Genomic DNA, 24,330 nt, shown 5'->3' on the forward strand with positions numbered 1-24,330 from the left:
CTGATATTTTAGCTCTGCAGTATTTGTCTGCCTCATGATCATCTCTTTATTAAAAGCACATCTAACATCTCCATTCTTGAGTGATGTGAAAAGAGAGTGTAATATTCTAGTATTTCAGGATTTTTCCTTTTTTTTCCCCCATCAGTAGTTTCAGACTTGCTGTTTTCTGTTGGTAAATATCAGAAAGGTTTTGCAGAGGCTGTGCTGAGTCTTGAATGTTCCAGTTTTTACAGGGTCACACAGGGCAAGACTTTTTCACAAAACTGTTTCTTTTTCTGTGCCTGAAAGGGACATTACTATTAATGGTTTATAAGAGAAAGACAGCAGTGTATTTAAGGTATCTTGAAGACATTGGGTAACATTAAAGAGCCATGTGAAGGTTCAAGTATGCCTAGAAGAAAAGAGAACAGCAAGTAGCTGGTGTGGATACCTGCACACAGCTTTTTGCAAGCCTTTGAACTGTTTTAGATATAAAAGACACCCCTTTTTCAAAGGCCATTGGGCTTTTTGCTGCTCTAATTCTCTCTGAATGTCTGTAAGGCACTAGAAAAGATAAGATTTTTCCTAGATTCAGGTGCTGGGGCAGAACATCCTTTCAGCTAATATTATTTGGCTGAGGAGCAGTGCACAGGTGACCCAGTGACAGGACAAGGGGGAGAGGTTTCAAACTAAAAGAGGAGAGATTTTGCTTAGATGGTAGGAAGGAATTCTGCCCTGTGAGGGTGGGGAGGACCTGGCACAGGGTGCCCAGAGCAGCTGTGGCTGCCCCTGGATCCTTGGGAGTGTCCAAGGGCAGGTTTAACAGGGCTTGGAGCAGCCTGGGACAGTGGAAGGTGTCCCTGCCATGGCAGGGGAAGGAGCAGGTTCTTTAAGGTCCCTTCCTACCCAAACCATTCCAGGATTCTCTGATTAGTCATTAGGAGGGAATTGTAGCAAAGAGAATAAGTGGTTCTTTTTACTCTCCAGCTACACTGTTGGAAATAAAACAAATACCCTGATCCACAGTGTTTACTTCGTGTTTCAATACCAACACAATAAAATAAATTGCTTATTGACCATCTTAAAAATGACTGATGAGTCAGGGCTGCGAGTTACGTTATGCATGAGGGATGTGCTTATCCATCCCCTTGAAGGGGAAACTTTATGGCACAATTTGAAGCAGCATTTCTTCCATATCCATGTCTTGATTTTGTCCACTGCTCGGCCAACCCAGATCTCAATTCTGCTCCCTTTGCTCAGCAGCTGCAAGAGAAGGGACACATCCCCGTGTGGGAAGGACAAGGAGGAACATTCTCTACCCCTTGCTGTAGTGACAGGAAGCTTTTCTCCTTTAAGCACTGCTTTAACTGCAAATAAGCAGATATTGCCTATCTGGCAAAACATCAGCAGGGTGACCTTCCACAAGGAGGGGTTTATGCACTGTGAAAAACAAGGAGCTGAGCTGCTCTCCAGAGCTTGGGCAGGCAGGGCTGGTCCTGTCCCGCCCTCTGCATTCACACGGGGTACAAAGGTGACTGCAGGCCTTGGACCAGGCTGTTTTCCACATGCTGGATTCCCCAGGTGGAGGATGAAGTTGTCCTGCCCAGCTGCAGGAGCTGGGGGAGGATGTGACTGAAGGAGATCCAGCCTGGGCAGCCTCCTGCAGCTCCCAGGGGTTCTGTGGGTCTGCTCCAAACTGCCCCAAAGTCAGCTGGAATTGCTGAACCACGGGGAACTTCGCTGCCTCGGTTGTTCATTTAGATCACTCAGAGGAGGAGGAAGCCCATGTGGATATTGCATGAGGCTTTTCCACACCAGGCACTGCTGTTGTGTCAGCAGCTCTGAATCTCTGGGGTCAGAGGCCTCTCTCCTGCCACCACCCTGAGCTCCTCCAGCAGGAATTTCTTGAAGGCTGCAGCTCCTCCTTATCCCTGTCCTGCACTGTTTTAGGCATATCCAGTGTATTTCTACCCCTTCTTGCAGGCAAAACTGATTTTACTTCTATGCAGAGGCATTACCAGAAAATTTCATTACCTAGTCAATGAAAACATCTGAAGTCCATTACAGATGTTGAGAGGGAGAATGTTTTACCCAGTTGGAAGACAGAATTTGTGTGTAAGTTACTTGCAGATATTATTATTACAAGCCTGTCCTAGACAATAATAATGAAGTATTGATGGAAGTTTTGCCAGAGCAAAGACTGCTGGGTTTCATACAGAGGAAAGAGAGTATCTTCATTTAGTTTTATTAGACTCTTGATACTCTGCCCATGTATTTTTTAATTCACCACAGTAAAATTCTAATTAAAGAACAGACTTTGCCTCCCATTAATATGACACTAAAAAAAATAAAACCACCACATTTTAGAGAAGGCAGCATCTTCTCCACAAAAATTATAATGAGAAGACAAGCTGCCGGTGTTGTATAGAATGTTGTCACTCCCTTATGAAGCGTTTCATGATTTTAAACTCCTTGTAAGATCCAGAGTGTCAGTAGAGTTAAAGGCTCATTAAACAGAGCAGTAATTTCTGCAAAAAGAAATAGGAAATATTCTCAGGGTTTTTTTAATGTTCTAATTTTCACTTCTTTTGAAGCATCTGTCAAAATAGCTCATAGTAGAAATTCTGTAAGCACCACACTTCGAGATCTGTCAGGAGTAGAAGTTCTTTCTTCCTTTTTGCTGCTTCCAAAATTTATTGAGTTCATTACAGGATTTGATGAGGCTGACATCCAAATACTTAACTTTTCTTTGACTTGGAGGGATTTTGTTTTCATTTATCCAACAGACAAACCTCCAGCTAGGTAACTGTTGTAAGCATTCCACAGAATACCACAGGAATGTTCTTTAAACAAGAATTACCTTGCAAAGCAAATGTTTCCTCAGAGGATCCTAAATAAACTGCAGGGTCTCTAAAGTGCTGAGCCTGAGTTAGGCTCCACATGTTGGAGAGTCAGTGACTAATGAGCTCATCATCCAAGATTAAATCAGGGCCCAAATCAGCCACATGTTCAGTATCTGATTCAGAACAGGAACTTCAGGGAGAATCAGCAAAATCTTCCTTGAAGGATGAAAATCTGTTCTCCTCTCCTTAAGAAAGAAAAAAAAAAACAAACCCAAGCCCTAAATAAAATCTCACAAAATGAGATTGATTTCTGCCTGTGAGTAATAATTTATTAATTTTGGGGAAAATCAGCTGATGTTCCCTCCCCAACTTGCCATTTCTACCTGATGAAGACTGATCCATGAACTGGGAGGACGAGACTGATTGTAAGTTCTGCCACCCTCAGATTAACCCCTGGGGTTTTCCTTTGGGGTGGATACACAAATGCATATTTACATATGCTAAATACATTCTCTGGGCAGTCTTAGAGTTGTAAACACCGAGACTGGCATTTTCTTCATTATAATGTGTGAGCTGTGCCTGACAATCTGGCTTTGGAGATAAAAGGAATCCAGGTTTGGGAACCTTAAGGCTGCAAAACTACAAGCTCAGAAGTCAGGAAGTGCCAGGATACCCTGTGCTCACATAATTAAAGAAAATATCATCATTCACAGGCTCAAGTACTGAATTACTGCTGTCCTTCCAGCCTTTAATCTGACATTTTATTTTTGTGACACCAACTCCATGAGTCAAATGTCTTATTTACATGGGATGCTCCCTGTTTGCTTTGGGGAAACAAATGAAAGCAAATGAAGAATAAGAAAAAAATCTCTCCAGGCTGATGTTGATCAGCAGGGACAGAGCAGGGACAGAGTGGGTGATGGACTGGGAGCACAGGGCTGTCACCTTCCCCCACCTACTGCACAGAGACTGAGCAGGAAAAATTTTAACAGGAGCCCTGCTAAGGCCCTGGAGCCTTTAATTTCAGATTGCTTTTAATACAGTTGGAATCTTTGAGGAAAGTAGGGAATGAGTTATCCAGGGGTGCCACTAAATGTCTGTAAATTGCATTTTTTATCGTTTGATTGAGTGCAGGGGAATTTCCACTGGGGACATGTGAGCACAGCCCGGCTGTGGGGCAGTGGAAGGTGTCCCAGCTGGTGAACTCATGGAATTAGAATTTGAAAGAACATTTTTGAAGGGCACTTCTGAAAATCTGAGTTATTCTGAGTGTTATTAACACGGGTTAGATGTTCCAAGGGTGATCAGTGTTATGAGACAGGTTTTTTGGGTTAGAATAATCCAGCAGATCAGCAGGTGATTTGTCAGTGACCTGGCTGATGCCTTTAGCAGTGTGTTGGTGTCACTTGAGGGGCCCAGCACTGCTCAGACCCAACACAAAGTGCTGGGAAAGGTCATTGCAGGGGAATTCCCTCTTTAAGGACCTTTTCCAAACCTATTCCTTGGCCTTTGCCAGCAAAGGTGTTGAACTGTCCCTAAAGGAGTCATGTGTGTGCAGGGAGCAGACACAGCTCAACACAGGGCTCTAATTCTGCTGCTGAATAAAGTGCAGGGAATAAAAACCTAATTGGTTATGTCACATTTGCCTTCATTGCAGTCTGGTGTATGTTTTTGCTGTTTCTTTGCCTGCTTTGCATTAGGTGGGTCAACCATCTGATTCTAAAACTTTATTAGACAAAAAAAAACCCCAAAACCACCCAGAGCTAAGTCCACATTTCACCTCAATTTGTATGCATAGAATCATTTTACAACAGTACAGTTACATTAAGAGGAGAATCTAGTCCTAATTTCAAAGTAAATTCTAAGATAATCTCTCTTAAACCATGTCCTCCTAGATTTAATAAGTTAATTTTACTTCCTGTTTGCACTTTTAAGGGCTGGTATCTCATTTAAACATTACAAACTGAATTTGGAAATATTCCAGAATATCGATTATTGAAAATGAGCACGTTCTGTGCTTTAGCAAATTTGTAGAAAGCTTCTTTGAAGTGTGAATTAATTGAAGTTCTCCATGAGCTCAATATGGTCCTGAGTTCTTGGGCCAAGGCAATGAGAAGCTGGGGTTTTTTCGGCTGTGCCTTGTGCAGGGTGTTTGTGAACATCCCTCTGACTCTGCAGACCTGCAATACAGAACAGGTCCCCGGCTATAAAAGAGCCACAGGGAGGCTGATGCTGATGAGAACAGAATAAACTCAGACCTTGAGAGCACAGGTTGTGGTGCTGCTGTGACAGATAGAATTTCATATTAATAGTGTGTGTGCAGTGATGGAAAAGCCCTGGAACAGAGCTTTTGACTCTCTCTCGTTGGGATAAGTCACTCCATAAATGTCACCCCTCCTTTGGGAGTCCTTTTATTCATCTCTTACCTTATCAAACTCCTGTGTTTGCTTCATTGGGTCTGACTTGTGCTGCTGCACTGGGCACTGGGTGTCTCCATGGACTGGGAGCACAGCAATTCCCTGCTCATTCCTCCAGGGATCATCAGCCCGTGTCCCCAGCGTTATTTACCAGGACACAGCTGGGAACAGGATGCCAGCACGGCCACAGCAGAAGCATTTCCTCACTGCAGGGGTGGTTAAGCACTGCCACAGGCTCCCCAGGGAAGTGGTGGAGTCACCAGCCCTGGAAGGGTTCAAAAACAAGCAGATGTCACTTCATGATATGGTTTAGTAGGCACAGGGGGTGTTCAGTTTGAAGTTGGGCTTGGTGATCTTGAGGTCTTTTCCAGCCTTAACAATTCTGTGATTTGATTATTCTTCATGCAGAGCCTGCAAGAATTAGCCCTCACTTCAGGAAGGAATTGAGGTTTCAGTGTGGGAGTGGGGATGGCAAAAAGAGGAAAAAGCTTGGTGCTGCTCTGAGCAGTCTCCTCCAAGGGGTGACTCCTTCCCCTGTCCCAGCACCTGTGCACACCAGTGTGACTGTGCTTAGACACCCAGCCTCATCCCTCACAGAGCCACGTTCATTTTTACTGCTCACAGTTCATCTCCAGCCATATTTCCAAGAGTGAAGAAGTGAGGAGGTTAGCACGTTTCCCAGGGAATGTGGGCACGGACCTGAAATGCTGAAGCAGCTCCCTTCAGTGCAGCATCTCCCAGGAGAACAGGGGCTGCTTCAGACTCATCCCTCACGGTATTGACATCCCCACATGCAGCTAAGGGGAGCATTTGTACCTCCCTGACATCACCTCTCCCAGGTTGCTTTCCTTATTGATAGTCTGGTTAAAGTCCCTGTATCATTTGGACATTTTTAATGGCATCTGCATTTACGGCGGAGCGCTCGTGTGAGCTTTAATCAGCTCTCTGTTCACACGTTGTTGCTGTTATTATTTATCTCTATTACAGTAACACACTGAGGCAATCAACAAGAGCAGGATCAGCCTGTGCTAGGCTGGGGCTGGGGTTTTAAATGGTCTCTCTTTGCCCATGAGAGAACTGGCTGCTGATCCCAAAGTGCAGCAGGATCCCATGGCTCTGAGCCTGCTCTGCTCTCTGTCTCTGTCCCAGAGCCTGGAGTCACTGTCACACACCAGCCAGCATTTGGCACACTGATGTATAGAAGAAAAATACCTTTTGGTTGCTGGAGTCTTTTGTTTCTTCTGTTTTATAATTTTCTACCAGGAGCTACTGAATGCCAGTCCTGTAGCCAGTTACACACTCAAGTAATCTCACACCCAAGTGAGCCTGCTGAGCTCAGTGGAGTTAATTGTATGAATAATTACTTGGATTTTAGCTTATCATCCCTGTATCTACCTTGGTAAAGGTACAGAAGTGCCCACAATGCAGATCTCAGAGTTATCATTATATCATTATATAAAGATCACATCATGTTCCAACGAAATGACTCCGCAGTCACTGGAGTCACTGGAGTCACTGCAATATGGGACTGAGAGGAAAGGGGAAAAGAAAACCAACAGGAGCTGCTAAACTTTGAGCAGCAAAGGTCTTATTTTCATGTGATGTTACTGCAGTGTAAAATCGGGTGAGGATGAACTTTTGTTATCCAAATTTTACACTGACACGTTGCTAACAAATTTCACTCAATTCCCTTTGGTGAGATTGTGGGGTGAAATTTGCCCCGGGGGGAGGGGGAAGCAAGTTTGTGACCAAATACTGATTGTAAATAAGTGTTCAAACAGGATGGACTTCCAGAAAAGGAGCTGTGTTTGGGGCAGGCACATTACAGTGGAAATGAGATTCTTGAACTAATGATGGGAAATGATTTTCCCTTGCTACAAATGGTTTTCTTTTTTCCCCACTTTCTTTCAAAAACACAGACCCAGCAGAGTAAATCAGATACTAGGAGCACCCACCTGAGGCATGAAAAAGCAAGGATAGAATCATATCTTCTAATGAGTGTTATTTATTCATATTAGGGAAATTAATTGCAACTGGAGCTGTATTAACTCAGAAGCAGCCGCAGTCTGCAGTCAGGGCTCTGATGTGAGGTGTGGGAAGGCAGGAATCAATCCCCAGAGCACACAAGGTGCAGTTTGATCCCTGAACTCCACTTTCCCTGTGCTGAGGGACATCAGCTGTGCTTGGGTGGTTCACATTTGTGCCCTTTACGGAGGTGCAGAGCTGCATCCCTTGATGTTGAAGTTGTGCAGAAAACAAATCAGTGTTTCTGCAATGGAAATTGCTGGGGAACTCCAGCAGCTCCAGCAGCTTTGCTCCCTGCCCCAGAAGGCTCACACAGCCTTAGCAAGTGTCTGTGTGAAATAAAGATAGATCATCTCTTCCCACAGATTCTCAGTAATAATTTAAGTCTTATAAAGAGTAAGATTTTGTTTGCCTGGCTCCCAGTGGTGTTGGAGAGGAACTATCATCCCTGTTTACAGCTGGGGGGGAAGTGAGGCAAAGCAATAAACGATCTGGATGAGGCACGAGTGGGATTCATTCACAGGGGTACACGGTGTGCTCTGCTCCCTGCAGGACACAAAACCTCTGCCCCTGCATCCTCTAATACCCTGCAGATCTTTTGGAGACCTTGGCATTGTCTTCTGGGGGTTTATTTCGGCTTTAGCACTTGCTCAAGAAACACAAATTTGTAAACTGGTAATCAGCAGTGCAAATTAACTAAGAGCTGTCTTCTTTTCCTGCTGGATAGCTTCACACTGATCAATGAGTATCCTCTTTCTCAAAATGAAGGATAATAAATAAAAATATTGCCAAAATTATGGATAGAGGCAGTTTTCCAGCGTGGGTTTATAGCCAAGTACTGTAGAGGGAGAGGGCTATGAAATTTCTAGGACAAAAGCAGTAGGCTTAAGTGAGCTTTACATTTACCTCGCTAATCCTGGCAACAGATCCAGGGCTGGGAAGCAGAGTGTGTCACCTGGGATTAGTTTCCATGTTTGCAAATAGAGAGTTTGTGAGGACAGCCCCGTTGCTGGGATTCCACTCTCCTGCCTGCCTGGCGGTGGGGTTTACACCACTGGCACCAGGGTTGGTGCTCAGATTGAAACCAGCTCTGAGCACAGCCAGCTGTACCTGGAAAGGACACCGTAACTGTGCCTTTCCCACTTGCCTCTCCTGAAGAGGATGAGGATTTTCTTCATCCGTGCCACAGCTATGGTGAAAGGCTGCTAAGTGGAGGGTAGGGCTGCTGAAGAAATCCTTTGTTTTCCTGCTGACTTTTGGCTGAGGAAACCTTGACCTCAGGTGTTTGCTTGAGCTCCGTTCAGTGCGTGCAGCTCAGAGAGGTGTTGTTCAGGTGCTGTTTCGATGGCAAATCAGGATAAACTGTTCCTGCAAGGCTGATTTCCCTCTCCCATCCTCCACATGCTCTTCAAAAGAGAGGGGATCAGGCAGGATTGTCACATGAAGGGTTCTCCCTGGGCCTTAATGCGTTCCTTAGGGATCCTCCTGTCCATCAGTGGCCAGAGGGTTTGAGGTCCTTCTGTGTTGCTCTTATTAGCCCAGGAATTACCTGATATATTCACTCCATACCTTCATCCCTGAGCCTGGGCAGCCTCAGGATGTGTTATTTTCTTTCCTCCCATCTATTTAGTCCAGACAACAAAAGTCAGGAAGTAAATAAATAAATAAACCTGGAAACAAACAACACTAAAGAGAAAGTTTTCTTTAGATTATCTTGTATGTTATCTTATGGGAACATAACAAAAACAATATTTGATGACATTATTAAATCGACAGGATTTGCTTGACAACACCACCTGCCATTAAGTGCACTGCAGGCAGGATGTGACCCTCTGCATCTAATTCCGCTATAAATTCATTCCTTCCAGCAATCTAAAAGCACTAAGAAACAGGATATTAAAAGATTTCGGGCCTGATCCAATAAGATGTTAAACAAGTCATCAACAGTGATGCCACTGTGTCCTTGCACCCTAAAGCTGGGCTGGGGGGCTGATGCTCAACCTGGGGGGGTCTGGGGGAAGATGTTGAACCTGGGTTGGGGCAGCAGATGCTGAAGCTGGCTCTGGGGTGGGAAGTTGTTGGAGATTGGTCTGGGGTGGGAAGTTGTTAGATATTGGTCTGGAGTGGGAATATGTTGGAGATGGTCTGGGGTGGGAAGTTGGAGATTAGTCTGGAGTGGGAAGTTGTTGGAGATTGATCTGGGGTGGGAAGCTGAAGATGGGTCTGGGGTGGGAAGTTGTTAGATATTGGTCTGGAGTGGGAATATGTTGGAGATGGTCTGGGGTGGGAAGTTGAAGATGGGTCTGGGGTGGGAAGTTGTTGGAGATTGATCTGGGGTGGGAAGTTGTTGGAGATTGGTCTGGGGTGGGAAGTTGTTGGAGATTGGTCTGGGGTGGGAAGTTGTTGGAGATTGGTCTGGGGTGGGAAGTTTAAGATGGGTCTGGGGTGGGAAGTTGTTGGAGATGGTCTGGGGTGGGAAGTTGTTGAAGCTGGCTCTGGGGTGGGAAGTTGTTGAGGATGGGTGGGAAGTTGTTGAGGATGGGTCGGGGCAGCGGATGCTGCGGCTGGGGCGGGATGCGGGCAGATGTTAAACCCGGCTCAGGGGGGACAGTCTGGGGACAGGAGTGCCTTTGGAAGGCTCTGTGCTGAGGCGTCCCCGTGTCCCCGCCTGGGTAACTCCGTGTGTGTGTCCGCAGGCTGTGACAGCGAGCACTGGGGGCCCCACTGCAGCAACCGCTGCCAGTGCCAGAACGAAGCGCTCTGCAACCCCATCACGGGCGCCTGCGTGTGCGCCGACGGCTTCCGCGGCTGGCGCTGCGAGGAGCTCTGCGAGCCGGGCACCTACGGCAAGGGCTGCCACTTCCAGTGCCAGTGCCACCACGGGGCCACCTGCGACCACCAGACCGGCGAGTGCCACTGCGCCCCGGGATACACCGGCGTGTTGTAAGTGTGCCGGGAGCTGCTGGGCTTGGGCCGCCTCTAACGCCATCACAACTGCACGAGTTTACACCCTGCTGCAGGCTGGCCTCTGGAGACATCAGGGAGCGGGGTTTCTCAGAGGGAAATCTCTGTTCTTGCTGCTGGTTGTACCTGTGGCTCTGAAGGGAGCCTTCGAAAGCTGCAGAGGGGCTTTGGACGGCGACACAGTGGGGATGGCTTTAAACGGCCACAGGGCAGGGCTGGATGGGATACTGGAATTGTTCCCTGGGAGGATGCTGAGGGCCTGGCACAGGGTGCCCAGAGAAGCTGTGCCTGACCCTGCATCTCTGGAAGTGTCCAAAGCAAGGTTGGACATGGTTTGAAGCACCCCAGGACAGTGGAATTTGTCCCTGCCCGTGGCAGAGAGTTGGATCTGGCTTCAGTGTCTCTTCCAACCCAAACCATTCTGGAGTTCTATGATTCCATGCTATTTAAATAAAATATAATGCTAAAATAAGCTTTAAAAAATCACTTATATTTTCCAACTTGCACAACAACTCTGCCTGTTCCTAATTTCAGAATGTGAATACAACCCAAATTACAGTGGAGTTTTGATGAGCAGTTGGACTCTCTCCTCATTAGCAGTCCAGTGCAGCATCAAATGGGACTTTTCCATCCCCAATTTATTTGACTTTCAATCTAACTGAGAAAGCATTGCTGTTAACTATATCAGCTTAGTATCTAGGGGGTAAATTTTAAGCACAGAGAGCAGGGATTTAGCGGTGTGACTCCTATTAACTTTAACGAGAATCATGTAGCTAAATCCCCATCCACCACACGGAAAGTTTACCAGTAGGATTCACAAAATCTGCATATTAATTTTAGGACAGCAAGCAATAGTTTCTTGTTTAAAATTGCCCACAGTGTAACATCAGTTCTCATTAGAGATCTTTCAGTAGTTTCAGAAGTAATTATGTTTTTCAGAATTATTTAAGGGGAAAGGAGAATTTAGTCACTGAATTTGGTTGGAGATCTATTGTAGGTGAGTTAATACTTTTGCAGTCTATTATTTGTTGACCTGCATGAAGGGGAAGCTAAAAAATAAGGACAGGGTTAACCCTCATAAATAAGTGATAGGCCTTGTGAATATTTTATTTAGTACCTGATTTCCTCCTAGACTTGTGACCTCAGTCGTGGGAGCAGTCACTGCTGAGGACTCTGCTCCCTCTGGGGAGTGCTCCCCTTGACATCAGCGTGTCAGTTCTCAGCAGGGCCAGCCCCTGGTGTTGTAGGAACACCTTCATCAGAGGACAGGCAGTTAAGGGGTGTTAAACATCCTGTGGTTTCAGGACCTCGATGCTGAAAGCTCTCAGGTGCAGATGTAGAAGACATTGGCCTTTGCAGGGATTACCCTCACATTGCCCCCCACGAGTACTGAGAGAGACTCAATGAGCTTAAATAGCCTTTAAATGATGTTGAGTCCCTGCCAGTCCATTATACACTGCAAATGATAACATTCAGTAGTGACTGGAGAAATTTCCAGCGTTTTAATCCCATCCCTTTATTCTGTTTGCAGCTTCTTTTATTGCCGTGTCATATAATTCACATTGAAGGCTTCATCCAGCAGCTCGTATTTTCCTGGGCTATTTTAATGGTTATGGGCTGTCCTGTTGAGATGGGTGGGATTTGGTAAATGCAGAAAGGTTGCACACATGCATCAGCCTCGCAGGGCTGGCACATAAACAACCCCAGCAGAAATGAAAGGAATCTCAGCTAATCAGCAGTGCCAGCTGAGCCTTACTGACGTTCTGGTATTTGCATGAGGACTCCCATGATGACCCGTGTCGTGGGTTTTCCTCCTGCACTGTTTCCTGTGAGCTCTTTCAGACGATCTCTGTGTTTTGTTCTCTCTCCCCAAAGCTGTGAGGAGCTGTGTCCCCCCGGCAGCCACGGAGCCCAGTGCGAGCTGCGCTGCCCCTGCCAGAACGGGGGAGTTTGTCACCACATCACTGGGGAGTGCTCCTGTCCTGCTGGATGGATGGTGGGTACTGCTCATCCTCTCCTGTTCCCTGTCCCAGCTGATGTGTGCCAGCCAGGCTCCAACACTCCCCAGGCTGGGACCACCTTTGCTGGCTGTGCACAGGCCACCCCTTTGGGACCTGCCGCCTCCCCTGCAGGTGTTCCAAAAGCCTGTGGGTGTGGCACTGGGGACAGGGGTTGACACTGCGGGGGGAATGGTTGGATTTGATCATTCTGGAGGGCAGTTCCAGCCTCAGCTGTTCTGTGATTCTCTGACTGGTGGGTGCCATCACAGAGTTTAAACACAACAGCATGCCACGAGACAGGAGAGTCGTCTGTGAGCTCCAGTTCCCTGGAATGTTCCCTGCAGCCTTAGACAGTGCCCTGACACTGGACAGAAAGCTCAAAGCCTGTCAGAGGCACCAAGTGTCCTGTTCCCCTTCAGGGCAGGAGCTGGGGGAATGGTGGCTCGGGCTGGGGGCAGAGTGAGCCCAGGGCACAGCTCAGTGCCTGCCCTTGCTCAGGCACCACTGCCATTGATTGCCAGAGATTTGCTTGTGTCAGGGCTTGCACTGCAGAGAGACAACTGCCCTAACCTTTAATCCTTCCTGTCAGGAAAGCAAGGCCAAGCATTTTCAAAGTCCTCAACTTTATCAATAATGCAATAATGAACTCTCTTGGGGCGTGCCAAGTCTCACAGGCCTTCATCCCTCTTAGCTGTACTAAATTTCCTGGCATTTTTCCTGTATCTGACAATTAGTCTCTTGGCAAAGTTGCTGGATTTTAAAGCATGTAAGTACTCTGAATTTTTATTTTTATATGGAAGGCCCTGCAGATCATCACACAACTCTGACTTCTGCTGGGGACCCTCAACCTGTTCAAACATACAAAAGCTGAGAGACAGGTTTATGTTCCTTTCCATTTGCACATCAAGTGCTTTGAGTTCAAAAGTACCAACTGCGAGATGCTGCTGTGCATCAGCAACGTGGGAGAACATTGCTGTCCATAAGTTTTGGTGGAAAATATCTCTAACTGGAGAGCTGGAATCTCTAACACCACCCATCATGGCAAAGGTGGTGATGGGGTTATTTCATTTCCAATAACAAAGGCAAAACTTGTCAGCAGTGTGAATATGGCCCCTTGCCCTCAGCTGGCAATCAGTGGTGGCAAAGAAAAAGTTCTTTCCATGAGTGCTGGAGCATCAGGGAAGCAATTCACATATTTTTGAGGGCCTATCAGTCCATTCTGGCACTACTCCTTAAGAAATGATCAATAAAGTGATTCACATAAAAATAGTACTTTTTTTCATCTCTCCTCCTGCATTCCAAGATTTCTCAGGATCTGAGTTGTTTTGCCGTACTCTTCCTTACTTGTATTTTATCAGGAGTTTTCTCTTCTTTTTCAAAGTCAAAACATCACTAACAAATAAGAATATCAGACTAGAACAGGAATTTTTAGCTGTCTTTTAGGATGCAGCACAGACCCTAAGAAGAAGCAGAGCACTGCACAGCAGCTGGGGTTGTATTCTGGCCCAGTCCTGCCCAATTCCTTACAGCCTGGAGTTTCTTTTATGCATTTTTAGGAGCCCAGAGAGACTTTTTTGAAAACTGTGTTGTTGGTTGCTCTGTCCCTGGAGGAACCCTAGAGTTAACAATTGATGTTTGAAACAAGCATAACTGAAAATTGAAGAGAGAGATCAAGTATTCTGCAGAAAGAAACTGAAAATATAAGTAAAAGCACTCAGCTTGTAAATGTTGAGATTTTAAGTATAAAGGGTCTCTCCAGGGTTTTAATGAAAAGCTGGTAATTCAGTGTACAGAGAGGGATAAGAAGTGTGTTTTCATGCTATATTTTTAACTCTTGGTGGTTGGAATGGTTTGGGAAGTGAGACATGAGGGGGCTGTAAACGAGCAGGCGAGATGGGATTGCTAGACAGCATTCATTTTATTTCACACCACGGGTTCCTGTGGCACCAGGAATTTTACTTGCTGATTTTGAGGCTTGAGACTGCACATATATATTGAATATACCATCAGTTTGGAAGGGGAGAATTCTCCCTAGACAAGTGCAAATCCGTTTGGACTTTATTGCTGCTGGAGGAGCTGCCACTTTTATCCTTTCCTAGGTTGGCTTATTAACAGGAGCTCATCTCCCTCGGGGTTTGGTGGGATGGGGAAGGGGAGGCAGTGACTTTTAAAGGAGGAATTTCTGGGGTTCTGAGGTTCTTCCTTGCATCTGCCATCTTCAAAGCCTGGTTCTTTTACCACTTGTAATTTCTTTCCTCCCACCAGTGCTGAATGTCCCAGCAGCACCAGTTCCATGGACGGTGTCCTGTGGGATTTTACTGCCCCAGGGGCTCTTCACCAGGAGGATGGTGGCCAACAGCCTCTATTGTTGAACAGTCAACAGAACGTGGCTTCCAGCATCCCACAATGTTGGGTTTTTTTTCCACTTCTGTGCCTTTGTGGCTGTGGAGTTTAGTGGGTGGCTGCTTTAGGGCCTCATTAACAATTTACAGGTTTAATTCTATACATCTTTCTCATTTGCAATATTAAATTCTCCAAGCGCTCTCAGGAAGTGGGGAGAGAAGTTAATTTAGCATTTACAACGCTTCTCAGAAGGCCTTTGGAAGGATCTCTGTGCTCAGGAAAGCAGCAATATTTCCTGATGTGACAGAACATTTGTCACTGGCAACACCCCCTGGTTGGCCCCAGACCCCTTCCCAAGGCATCGTGGTGCTGAGGAAATACAGCACATTCCGCTCATCACTTCTCTCTTATTGATTCTGGCCACTGGGAAGCATCATTTGTATTTTTGCCTATTTTTCTTTCTGTTATGGATTTTAAACGTGGGGGCGTCTGAGAAAATGGAGCAGGAAAAAAAAAATCTTTTCTGTCCTACAAAATACAGCAAACAATGTCAAAGGCAGGAGTTGATGAGATCAGGGCCTTAAAAAAGGTGCTGATGGGGTGAACTTTGCTGATTAGATGTATAAGCATCAGGAAATGTTGGTCTGACATTTGATCCTCTAGAGAGGGATGTTTTGAATTCCCTTAGTACATATTAATGCAAAAAGTACAGCTAAAGATTCTCTTGGCTCCGGGGGGATGCATCCCAGAGTATTGCTTTCTCATCATTTGTTGATAGAAATCCTGTTCCTTTTGAGACGTGAAGGGAGAAAGTATTTATTATCAAGATAAATGGACACTTAGGTTTTCAGATATATAGTGTTGTGTATTACTCAAGTCCAGAGACACCAGTTTTTAACACTGTAATCTGAAAGTTCTTGAACTGAGGCCAACCTGTCTGTTTTACAGCCAAAGAGTCACATAGCTCTGGCTGGGAAAGGCTCAAAGTATCTGTTTTATGGTGACATTGAAGAGCAGCCTCTTCACTTTGGGGCTGTTGATACAGCTAAACTTCCCAAGCCCCGAGGAGTGAAAGCAGCCATTTATATTCCTGGGTTATATTTTGAATAAGCTATGTCTGATACGTGCTTTGTTCAAAACCCAGAGCCCCCGGGGCTTGGTTAGGGAAACAGAGAAATTAAACCCAAATAATCCTGTGGCCAGACACAGTTTCTGTCTCACACTGGGCACTGTGGTGGCACTGGCAGCAGCACCACTTGCTGCAAATGCCAAACATTTCCCATTATAGGACCACAACTTCGGATCCCAGCAGCGCCAGACTTGTTTTGGCTGAAGTTCCTCAGCTGGATGCCAGCCTCAGGCTTTATATTTGCTCACAGGGAGAAAAAACATTCATACAGCTTCTAAGAAAGTCTGGGGAAATCCTTGTAAGGCCTTGATACTTGGCAGGGACATTATGGGGTACCTGGGGGGAGACCACCTGTGTCTGCCAGGTGAATTCTCCAAAGGCAGGAGCCCACACGAGGGTGGCATTCCCTGCCTTGGGGCTGAACAGCTGGAGCAGGGATTACCTGGGAGCTGCTTTAGCTGGGAGAAGCGCCAGGGGACACAGCAGGGCCAGTCTGCCTTTGCTTCAGCCCCAGGGCTGGGGAAGGAGGAAACATCTCAGGGAGGAGTGTTTGGGTCTGGGTGGAGGAGAGGATTAAAGGGGAGGCTGCAACAGGGATTTGGAATAGACTGGGGTAAAGAGGCAGGAAAGCAGAAGGCTGGGAGCACAAAATGAGATGTGGAGTTGAGGCAGGTCAGGGACTGAGATGTGGCTCCAAGGTTGGGGATAAGGAGCTGGGAGGATGCTGCATCCTGTCACTGTTTAGGAATTAGGCAGATATTCCACTGCAGGATTCCTTCTGCCCAGGAGGCTGCTGCAGTGCTGATGTGGGGACCCACATGGCTTCTGTGCCATCCCTGGGGGCTTTCTGCAGCTGTCCTGATCCTCATTCCTATCCTGCCCCTCCACGGCTTCCCCAAAGCTCTGGCAGATCCATTCTGGGCTGCGCTGAGAGGTGGATGTGGGGCTGGAGAGAGCAGAGTGCAGGCTGTGAAGGGCAGGAGAGGAATCTCCAGCTGCTCTGTGGGGTTGGATCAATGAGACTGGCTGAAGAGATCATCCCAGACCATCAAACCCAGCACGGCTACACCCTCCCAGTGCAGCCTTTCCAGCAATCCCTTCCTTCCCAAACCCTCTGTGCAGCCTGTGGCCAGCAGCTGCTCACACTCTCCACCTCACAAAAAACCCAGGAGCAGCTTTGGTGGCCTTCTCTGGCTGCCTTTAACTTCTCCCACGTCTTCATGTGGCTGTTCAAGGGGCAGTGCAAGCCCAGCTGCAGTTTGAGGGGGAGATCCAAGGAAGAGGATTATCCATGAGTGTGCAGTGGTGAGAAAAATCCCTTCTGGAGTCAGGCCAGGCAGGCATTTACTGTGGTAGTAGAGTTTTCAGACTGTCTTTAGCACATCTTATGCAGATAAAATATTGCTGCTACACTTACATCTAGTTTTAGCAAGAAGGACAATAAAATTCCAAGCTGCATAGAGAAATTTATTGCATTATGGATGTTGACTGAAATATTGCTCTTTCTGCAACCTCACCAGGGGCTGGTGTGTGCACAGCCGTGTCCTCCTGGAACCTTTGGAATTAACTGCAGCCAGGATTGTCCCTGCCACAACGGAGGACACTGTGACCCTGTGACAGGAAAATGCCTGTGTGCAGCTGGCTATATAGGAGACAGGTAAAAATCAACCCCCCCAAAGCCTTTCATTTGAACCACAGCCTGCCAATATTTATATCCCTTCTAGGACAATCTTCCTCCCTGAAAAATGGTGTTATGTTTCTATTGCTCCAATTAGGTTCATCCTTCTGAAGCACTTCAAGCAATATAAATGTAGCAATGTTATTACTTTTTATTGGCAATGCTCTCCATTTACAGGGGGTTTTAATATAACTTTTAAAATTTAATGGATTAAATTTAATTTAGATATTTACAGTGATAAATTTAATAGAGAGCATTACATGTTTACAAGATATGTAAATGAACTATCTTTATACAAATTAATATCCTCAAGAGTAAGCAATGCAGCAGTTTAATGTCTCCTTCATTCCTCTGAGCTGCTGTAGCACTGATCCATCTCAGCCACCAGCAAAAGGTGATAAATCCTCAAAATTTATAAACGAGAGCCTTCACCCATGAATCGATCAGAGCAGATGATAATATTGTTTTACCAAGGTGTCATGGATCCAGCAAAATGACTGCACAGCCACGTCAATGAGGGATTGCAGCACGTGCTGCCTGAGCCTCCAGCTAATCCTGGCCACCAAAGGCTGGGCAGTGCTGTTAGGGCAGCTCTCAGGAGCTCTGTGGCACCAGGGTTTGCAGAGATGCACAGCTCACCACTGGGTGTTGTGCTGAGGCACTTTCCCCCCCGTGTTCCCTTTTTTATTAGCTCTATACTGACATATGCTACAATTATATTTTTATGCAACAAAGCTCGTTGAAATTTCTCATCTCCGCCTTCTCTGAATAATCAGCAGGTCGTTGTAGCACAAACATCCAGCCTCAGCCCAGTGGGAGGGTCAGGAGGCTGCTCCTTCCAGGTACATTTGGAGCTTCCCTGTTTCCATTTCATGGACAGTTATAATTGGAGGAGGCTCTGGAGTTTATGTCAGGATTTGCACGGGGTCGAATACAGAAGAAAAACTAATTATTTCCGAGTAATTTAGAGGAGAAGACATCAGTGTGCTTCTCTTCCCCATTCTCCATCTGGAGACTGCTTCCAGACACGTGGCACCATATAATTCCTGTTTCTCTTTCTCTCTTTGTGGAGCCTTTTGCACTAAAGGAGGCAAATGTGCAGCCTGGGCCTGTGTAGTGGTGACCACACCTGACCCCCGAGCTGCTCCCAGTGCTGGGTGCTGGGGAAGGCTGACAGAGCCTCTCTTGCTCTCCTCATTTGGCTCTCGCACACCCTGAGGGATTCCTGGCTGCAGGTGAATCAATCCAGCATCGCTGTTGGGGACGAGGAAAGAGGATTTTACTGCTCATTGCCCTTGGAGAGGGGCTGGAGAGGCAGCAGGAGGCAGCTCAGGGAAGGCATGGCAGGAGCTCAGGGATTGTCCTTGAGCCACGGAGACTCATGAGATCTCCCTGGAGAAAAGTGAGAGAGGTTTGGACTCCAAAGAGAGACCGAATTTGGGAAGGGAGACAGTAAAAAGGCAGAATCACTTGGGAGAAGTGGAAAAGAAGCAAGGGAAGGTGACATTCTGGACCTGCATCCGAGCAAAGCCCTCAGGAGTGGCTCAGCTTCCCCACCCCAGAGCAGGGGAAAAAACACACTGAGGGGAGAGGCAGGAGAGCAGGAATGCAGCTGTGTGAAAGGATGAATAAGAACAGGATTGAAAAGGTAAACAGGCAGTTGGGAAAGCTCTGCTGTAGCAGGGTAAAACTGGATTAGCCTAGAAATTCCCACCTTTCCAATGGGTTCCTGGAAAGTCAAAACATGTTCATCTCTCAGCCTTTAATCCCCTTTCCACAAGGGAAGGGAAACCTTAGGCCTGTTGTATCCAGCTGCAGTTCTGCTGCTTGGGCTGGGCAGCCCTAGTTTGTACTGGTTTGTACTGGTTTGTACTGGCTGTACTGGTTTGTACTGGCTGTACTGGTTTGTTCTGAGCACACACTTGCCCTGCCCTGCCTGGGGACTGATTTCAGTGAGGGATGAAGTTTTTAAAGAGGCTCTCCTTGGTTTTGTGTCCACACCACAGGGACAAGGGGACAGCTCCAGTTTAGCTCATGGGGTTTTACCCTCTGCATCTCCTGCAGCTGTTGCAGTGTCACAGCAAATTGGAGATCAGCAGAATCTCCTGCACAACAAAACACTGCTTGCTTTAACGTTTTACAAGGCATTGAAAAAAGAATCTTCTAAATAATGACAGATGCTGTGAATAACCGCAATAAAGACATAAATACATTTTACCTACTATCATCTTAAAATTGTCAATAAGTACTATATAGTGCTACAGTTTATCATCATGTGCAGAAGATAATAACAGAGTTAGATAAATATCTGTGGAGATGAAATGGTCATAAAGGTCTATGTGAGTGTAATTGCCACACTTTTGTTCCCTACCTGTTTTCCAAGAGTGGCACTGCACTAAATCTCTAGGAAATTGGCAGCGCTGTTAATAACTGCAGGATGCTTTGTGCTCACTGAAATGACTGGATCTGTCATGGAAATGTGTGTTTTACAAACTGGAAAGGAATAATAGCAGAGGCACAGTAAGAAGCTGAGGATAGAGTGTTTCAGAATTCAGGGAGAAGTGAACATGCTGGTTTAGCTTGGTTTTCCATATTGCCCTTAAATCGACAGATTGAATCTGAACAGAATAAATCTCACATTTATTAGGGCTGTATGAGCAGATTTGCTCTCCTGTTGTTGTGTTTGCACTTGTATCTCTTATCTCCAGGTTAGTGCATTTTGGATGGCTTTTCATATTTGTCTGTGCTACATAAACGTGATCACTGTTTCAAAACAAAGAGGACAGCCTACAAAAAAAAACTTTGCAGCCTTATTCCTTAAAAAAAAGAAAATTGTGGGGGAAAATGTAGGAGCGTGCACTAAGTTCGTCTGTTAAGCAGGCTGTCTTCTGTTTAATATTTTGTGAAATTGCTTCCATTAATTCTACAGGTGACAGCCATATTATCCTATCCCAACCCAAATAATTATGGTACATATTAAAGTTCAGTGGGTATTATAATACGAATCTCCCCAGACAGGCAGAAAGCAATGTAAATTAAACAAGAAACATAACTAGGGCTTAGCAGCTCATTTTGTAATTTAATTGAACAATGTATTTGGTTGTTAATGGTGCTATGGACACATTAGATTGATATGTTGCAAAGGAAAGATGTTTAAGTAGAAAGCTAATTCCTGCTGTGATTATTCTCATGTTCCAGAGGAGTCATTATTAGTATTCTTTGTATAAAATTCATTAGTGGGAGCTGCTTGATCTCCAAATAAATAAGTTGGTTAAATTGTTAGTAGAAAAAGGCTAATTATGTAAATGGATTAGGTCGTCAATATTTCATTTCCAGATGCTTTTCTCCCTGCTAGGTAATGCTTCATCCTCTATAAATATAGAATGATACAGTGCAGTATTGACTAAGAATTCACCCCGTGGAGCTCAGAGCTCTCCTGCTCACTCAGGGGCAGTGCAGCAGTGGGGACATGAGGAGCTTCATTGTTCCTCCTTGCATTTCATTTGCTGGGAGTGTTCCAGCCCCACTGTTCCCGTTCTTTGCTGCCTCTTTCCTTTGCAGCTGAACCCCCTGAGAGCAGCAGGGCACTCTCTCTCTCTCTCTCTGCTGCCTCTCCAGACTCTTTCCCTCTTTGTCCCAAACTCCTCTCTCACTTTGGGTCTGGGATGAACTCCTCAACTCGGATTTGAAACCAGCAATTGTGTTGGTGCCTGCTGGAATTAAATCACCAGCCAGGCCCTTTGCTGTGCTCATTTATTTTTAGTAAAACGTGATAATCTGAAGCTGCAAAAGTAATGCCCTTCTTATATACTGCCTGTGTTCATTGCAGTTTTGCCTGGCTTGCATCACACATTAATCTTTTATTACTGATCATTATATTAACTCTCACCTGCCAGCTGTGAAATGACCTGCAGAAAGACATTTAACAATTGCCTCCATCCACTGAGTTTACAGTATACACTTTAATCAATGCTCAGGCTTAAATTAATGCTGATAGGCAATTTCCAATGCCTGGCATCCATGTGATAAGGGAATTGGGCTTTTCTGGGCTTCTTTTTCTGTTTTTATTAACTGAAAAGGCCTATCTGTATTTCACGGTGGATCATGTAAACTGTGGTACTGACTCATTGCAGAATTTTGAAACCACTGAATTATGTCAAGCACAGAATCAGTTGCTTTCTTCAGGACCTTAGCTGAGCTTTTCCAAGTAGGAAATAATCTGAACTCTTAAATTGGTTGTGTAGGACAAGGAAACAGACTTTTTGGCAGATCTCAGAACATATCCAAGTAGGGAGGTATTTTTAACAGTGCATGGAAGGTGCAATTTAAAACAATCTGTGTAAAGTGTTTGCAGGTTCCAATTTCATGTGCGCCAAATATTAAGAATGTTGGCAATTTTTAAGAAGATTCTCCACTAAGGAACATGACAATTATTTTTATTGAGATTTTATACTACTGAGCTACCCTGGAGTAGGAGAAGAAACACAAATTTAGACTTTTAGTTGCTCAGAACACACACGAAACACAAAGAGGGGTTTCTTTTCTCCTTGTTGGTATAAAACTGGAGCAATGACAGCAAAGAGGGCAAGTAAACCCAATACATTGCTGGAGAACATTTTGCTCAGTATTACTAAATACACTTTCCCTTTTAACTCTGCTCATCACTGAGAGGTCCATCTGCTTTCGAGGGAGGTGCACAGTCCTCCTGTGATCAAGAGAAGTCAAACAGCTGAGGGGTGTTATAATAAAATATTTTATAGCCTATCAGCTTCTCACGATTGATGAACACAGTTGTCAAGGTCCAGGAAAGAAGCGTGCATTTTGTGAATGAAGGTAATACGAGCTAATACCAATTTAGCAGGATGTAATTGGGCAGGGAGGAATGCAGCTTCTCTCAGCAGCGATTTGCATGCCCAGGATGCCTCCTGTGAGCTCCCGTGGTTCAGCCAGTTACTGCAATCAGGGAGCAGGGATTGCTCTGGTTGGTATTGAATTCATTAACAAAGAGTAAAAGCAATGTCCTGCTGTGGCTGTGACTGTGTCCCCTGTCCCCACCCCCTGGCAGGTGTCAGGAGGAGTGTCCCATTGGCACCTACGGCTTCCAGTGCACCCAGAGCTGTGACTGCCAGAACGGGGCCAAGTGCTACCACGTCAACGGAGCCTGCATCTGTGACCCGGGCTTCAAAGGCACCCACTGCCAGGACAGGATGTGTCCTGAAGGCTTTTATGGCCTCAAATGCAACAAGAGATGCCCTTGCAACGTTACCAACACCCTCAGGTATGTACAGCACGTGATATTCCAGTGCAAGAAAAGCACTGGGAAAAATTCAGTTAGCTACACCCCTTGTCCTTTTCCCTGTAGTTTCAAGTACAAACACTAAGAGTTTCTCTGGTTTGCCAAATTTTGATTTAAGTGACCTCAGGTTTGGAACCATTAGCCTCAGTCCAGCCAGATGCTAAGCATGGATCTGTTGACAGTTCTGGTAACACCTGGCACAGCCTGACATACAGCTTTATCCTGAAAATCTTCTAGGCATAAGAACCACCAGATGATGCTCATGTGTGTGGATAATAACCCACTGAAGTTTAGAAAATAGACACACATTTACTCAAATCCTTCACTTCCCCTCTTTTTTTATGACATGGGTTTGCTTGTTAGATCTATAGACAGCAAGGGGACTTTCAACATGAAACCTAATTTGCTTCAGCTGATGTCTCATGGCAAATTACCTTGTTGGAAACACTTGAGGCAGATGTATAAATAGACTGAAATCAATATCCCTGAGTCAGTCTGTGGAACTGTAACACGGCTGACATTGTCAAAATAGACTCCTCGTGTGAGCCTCTTTTTGCTCTTCATTCTCTTTGTGTATGAGGAAAATATTCAGGAAAATAAATATCAGGGAATTATACCTACAATGGAATGAGCCTCACTTAAAAGGTCAGGGTTTGATGTTTTATTCCCTTTTTTGCTTTTTTAAAGATCTGATTCTTGAGGTTCTCTTTACTATGAGACAGAGCCACAAACAGACTTGAGCACTTTGAATTTACTTTCCCATTGCAGCCTTGAATAGGTTTTCCAAACGTTTAAAAGGAAGAATTTAAGACTCTTCCCTGTTATCCTCTTTGTTACCTTAAGTAACTCATTGCCTTGTTCACTGACTGCTGGAATTGCTGTTTGGAGGATCCTCACTCCCTGTCTTGCAGTGAAGGGAGCCTGGACAGGCAAACCCCCCTGTGCTGGGCTGTCTGATGTTCTGGAGCCACATTTCCTCACCCAGTGCTGAACCCCTCAGCTCCCACTGCATTCCCTCCTTTCCCTGCCCATTCCTGTTCAGCAGGCAGAGCCAACTGAGGGTTGTGTGGGCTTCAGGGGGAGGTGGAGATAATTGATGCCCAGGTAAAAATGCCCTTGGTACAGACATTCTTCAATCTGGAAGCAGACAGGTGGGGACCTGACTGTCCTGCTGATGCTGACAAACCCACCTTGCCATCTTGCTGCTGCTGAAATATAAACACACTCAATTATGCATGCAAGAAATGGCACCTCATTTGTGTGCACACACAGACACACACACACACACACAAACACTTCAGGCAAATCTGTCTGTGCACTTGAGATAGACCCTATTTGTCTCAGCCTTGGAAATAAACAGGTGATTTTCCATGTGAATTCAGCTGTGAGTGGGGAGGCTTTGCTTACCTGAAAGTCAGAGCTCACAATGGATCATTTAAAAACTTGTAATTGTGGTGATACAAGTCCTGTGCAGCGAGAGAGCTGCAGCACAGCTGGGTTTGACAGCCAGGATCCAAAGGGTTTGAGGCTCCCAGGGAGCTCTGTACAAGAGTCTCCCATCGCTTCTGATTATGTTGTGTATCATGAAATCACTACAAAAATACCATCCCTGAGGCATGAGCTGCACTTACACACAAAGGTTGGTGCTGAGGACGG

General features: G+C 45.7%; 1 protein-coding gene across 1 annotated transcript in view; it reads left to right on the plus strand.

Annotated features, from left to right (window-relative positions):
• The window catches only part of MEGF11 (multiple EGF like domains 11), a 196,104-nt gene that overhangs the window by 93,592 nt on the left and 78,182 nt on the right, over positions 1 to 24,330 (plus strand). Inside the window, exons 6-9 of the mRNA XM_066328204.1 lie at positions 9,961 to 10,207; positions 12,104 to 12,224; positions 17,221 to 17,357; positions 22,444 to 22,656. Of these exons, the coding sequence (XP_066184301.1) occupies positions 9,961 to 10,207; positions 12,104 to 12,224; positions 17,221 to 17,357; positions 22,444 to 22,656 (718 nt within the window). The remainder of the gene's footprint in view (positions 1 to 9,960; positions 10,208 to 12,103; positions 12,225 to 17,220; positions 17,358 to 22,443; positions 22,657 to 24,330) is intronic.

This window comes from Sylvia atricapilla, chromosome 13, assembly GCF_009819655.1.
Source record: "Sylvia atricapilla isolate bSylAtr1 chromosome 13, bSylAtr1.pri, whole genome shotgun sequence".
Taxonomy (NCBI): domain Eukaryota; kingdom Metazoa; phylum Chordata; class Aves; order Passeriformes; family Sylviidae; genus Sylvia; species Sylvia atricapilla.